The following is a 606-nucleotide window of genomic DNA, read 5'->3' on the forward strand; positions in this document are numbered from 1 at the left end:
TGTGTGTGTGTGTGTGTGTGTGTGTGTGTGTGTGTGTGTGTGTTCACCAGGCCGAACCCGTCTGCGTTCAGGGTCAAGTTTTCTCTCTGGAGGAAGACTCGCGCTCAGAACACGACGGACATCATTCCTGTTCATGAGATCCACATCCACCCAAAGTATTCGTCTCTGTGAACTTTGACCCTAAAACACGCAAACGTGAGCGAAAAGGTTTCAGAAAATCACGTGTTTTTGTCGAACATCCTTCAGGTACAACGCCCACACCTACGAGAACGACATCGCTCTGGTGGAGCTGAAGAAGCTCCCGTTTGAGGAGAAGTGTATGGAGGAGAACCCGGCCGTCAGCGCCGTCTGCGTCCCCTGGTCCACCCACCTCTTCCAGCCCAACCACACCTGCAGCATCTCGGGGTGGGGCCGCACCAAAGGTACGAGCCTCGCCAACCGGCGCTTTAGTGACGCCAGTGATTTTTATTTTTAGGTTTTTTTAAGCTTGTTTTTTTTTTTTGTTTTTAAATCTGCTTGTTGTTTGTTTTTAACCTGTTTTATTTTCTTTCTTACTGTGTTTTTTCATAAATTTTTGTCCAATATTTTTATTTAATTTATTTTATT

At 45.9% G+C, this 606-nt stretch overlaps 1 protein-coding gene across 1 annotated transcript; it reads left to right on the forward strand.

Annotated features, from left to right (window-relative positions):
• Positions 1 to 36: 36 nt before the first annotated feature.
• Positions 37 to 458, forward strand: LOC121940696 (complement factor I-like; the record flags this gene model as incomplete). Its single annotated transcript, XM_042483408.1, has 2 exons — positions 37 to 155; positions 247 to 458. Coding segments are annotated over 2 exons (331 nt in total), but the record flags the coding sequence as incomplete, so codon positions are not given.
• Between the last annotated feature and the right edge of the window lie 148 nt (positions 459 to 606).

Source organism: Plectropomus leopardus, unplaced genomic scaffold (assembly GCF_008729295.1).
Source record: "Plectropomus leopardus isolate mb unplaced genomic scaffold, YSFRI_Pleo_2.0 unplaced_scaffold92685, whole genome shotgun sequence".
NCBI classification, from domain to species: Eukaryota; Metazoa; Chordata; class Actinopteri; order Perciformes; family Serranidae; genus Plectropomus; species Plectropomus leopardus.